Source organism: Chiloscyllium punctatum, chromosome 21 (assembly GCF_047496795.1).
Source record: "Chiloscyllium punctatum isolate Juve2018m chromosome 21, sChiPun1.3, whole genome shotgun sequence".
Lineage (NCBI taxonomy): Eukaryota > Metazoa > Chordata > Chondrichthyes > Orectolobiformes > Hemiscylliidae > Chiloscyllium > Chiloscyllium punctatum.
This window is the reverse complement of record NC_092759.1, coordinates 22,445,023-22,447,186: the sequence shown is the minus strand read 5'-3', so window position 1 is coordinate 22,447,186 and position 2,164 is coordinate 22,445,023. Positions and strand designations below refer to the sequence as shown.

The 2,164-nt window shown below is 46.5% G+C and overlaps 1 protein-coding gene across 1 annotated transcript in view; it reads left to right on the top strand.

Moving 5' to 3' along the window:
- The first annotated feature begins 196 nt into the window (after nt 1-196).
- LOC140492484 (calmodulin-binding transcription activator 1-like) overlaps nt 197-2,164 on the top strand; it is a 100,657-nt gene continuing 98,689 nt past the window's right edge. The window contains exon 1 of the mRNA XM_072591371.1: nt 197-317. Coding sequence (XP_072447472.1) covers nt 207-317 — 111 coding nt within the window. The 5' untranslated portion in view covers nt 197-206. The remainder of the gene's footprint in view (nt 318-2,164) is intronic.

The following is a 2,164-nucleotide window of genomic DNA, read 5'->3' as shown; positions in this document are numbered from 1 at the left end:
ATCTGTAATGAATAAAGACAGTGTGTGGGGACTGTAATGAATAGACAGAACAATGTGTAGGTCTGTAATGGGCAGCATCTGGAGCAATGTTCCTTTGGAATGATATGAATGATATAAATATGAAGCTGAAATTGAGACGGTGATTGACCTGTGAGTGTCGGTGTGACGGTGGGGTTTGTCCCTGGTCTTTAGATAATCAGTTTCGGATGTCAATCCTGGAACGACTGGAACAGATGGAGAAGCGAATGGCCGAGATGACTGGGTCATCCTCCAATCAGCAACAATCACTGGGCTCAGGGGACAAGATGCACATCCAGGTAAGAGCCACCACAGACAGTGCTGCTCTCAATGAAGTCAGGACTCGGAGCTGACACACAACTCAGGCTCATTGCTGCATTGTGGCTTGGGTCTTGTCAAGAGGCCTGGACAATACTGAAATCCTCTGAATATGTGTTCAAACTTTCACATCCCAGGGTCCTGTTAACCAAATCACATTCCGAATGGAATAATCTTCCATGATCAGGATCAGGAACCCTGGCTCATTTCCCCCCCCCCCCCCCCCACCTCTTTCTCTCACTGACTCACTCTCACTCGTTCTCTTATTCTCTCAGTCACTCTCACCCTCCCTCTCAATCTCACTCTCACACACTCTCTCTCTCTCTCTCTGTCTCACACACTCTCTCTCTCTGTCTCTCTGTCCACCCCAATCTCTAGCCCAGGATGACTGGACAATGGTCAGGAACAGGAACGCTGGCTGATTCCCCCCACCACTTTATCTCTCTCTCACACACACACACACACACTCCCTCTCACTCTCATTCTCTCTCTCTCTTGTCTCTCTCTCTCTCTCTGCCATTTCAAATTTCCAAACTTGTTTACTCATCCACAACTGTTGTGTCATTTTGTTTGTCAGTAATTTGTTTCTGATTTATTTCCCGAGTTCCATGCTCGTCACCGTAAAATCCAGCTTTCCTTTTCCATTTTACTGAGTTGGTCTTTGTCTTATTGACATTGTTCTCGGTCTGTCTCTGAAGTTAGGTTGTGTTGTGATTACTATTGTCCTACTGTTCCCCTTTCCTCTCACATCAGTTGAGATTTGTTTGCCAATGCTCCCTGTCTTATTGGGTGTCTCTTTGATAGTTTTAATCAGCTTGTTTGTAGATTGTTTACACAGCTCTGAAGCAGGGGAGACTTGAACCTTAAGATGATTAGGGTGCAGGAGCAGCAGGAGGCCATTCGACCCATTGAGTCTGCTCTGTTGTGCAATGAGGTCATTGCTGATCTGATAATCTTCAACTCCAGTTTCCTGCCTTTACCCCATAACCCTTCCTGATAAAAATTAATCTCTCTCTCAGCCTTGAATACACGACCCAATCTTGTTGAAATACACGACCCAATCTTGACATCCCTCTGTGCTAAGGAATTCCACACATTCACTCCCCTCGGAGAGAGGAAATTCCTCCCCATCTCTGTCTTCAGTGGGTGACCCCCTCATTCTGAGATGATCCTCTCTGCTCCCACAAGGCTGTACAGCCTCTCCACATCTCCCCTGGTCAGTCCCCTGAGAATCTGGTCAGTTTTAATCAGGTCACCTCCCATCCTTCAAGACTCCAATGAGGACAGCAGGACTGTCCTTACCTCCACCCCTGGACCAGCCTGAGTGTACCCTCTCTGAACTCTCTCTCCCACCCGTCTCTCTTTACTTCAATAAGGGACCCAAACTTCCACAGAATTCCAGCTGTGATCTGACGAGCGCCTTGTCCTGGTTTAGCAAAACCTCCCTCCATTACGTTTGAAATAAAGGTCAACATTTATCTTCTTTTTTACTGCTGAAGTCAATGCTAACTTTTTGGGTTTTATGCATGCAGGTTCTCAAATCTCTGCAGTCTTTCTCCATTTAAATAATCTTCAACTCCTCTCTCCTTCCTGCCATAACCTCACGTTTCCCCCACACTCTATCCCACCTATCAAGGTTTTGCCCTTTCCCTGAACCTGTTTCGATCCCTCTGCAGAGTCTCTGTGTCATTCTCACAACTTGCCTTTCTGTCTATTTCTGTGTCTTTCACAAACTCGGTAACTGTATGTTCAGGTTTCTGCTCTGGGTCATTGATCTCTATTGTAAATCGTTGTGGCCCCAGCACTGATCCCTGTGTCAGTCCCCTTG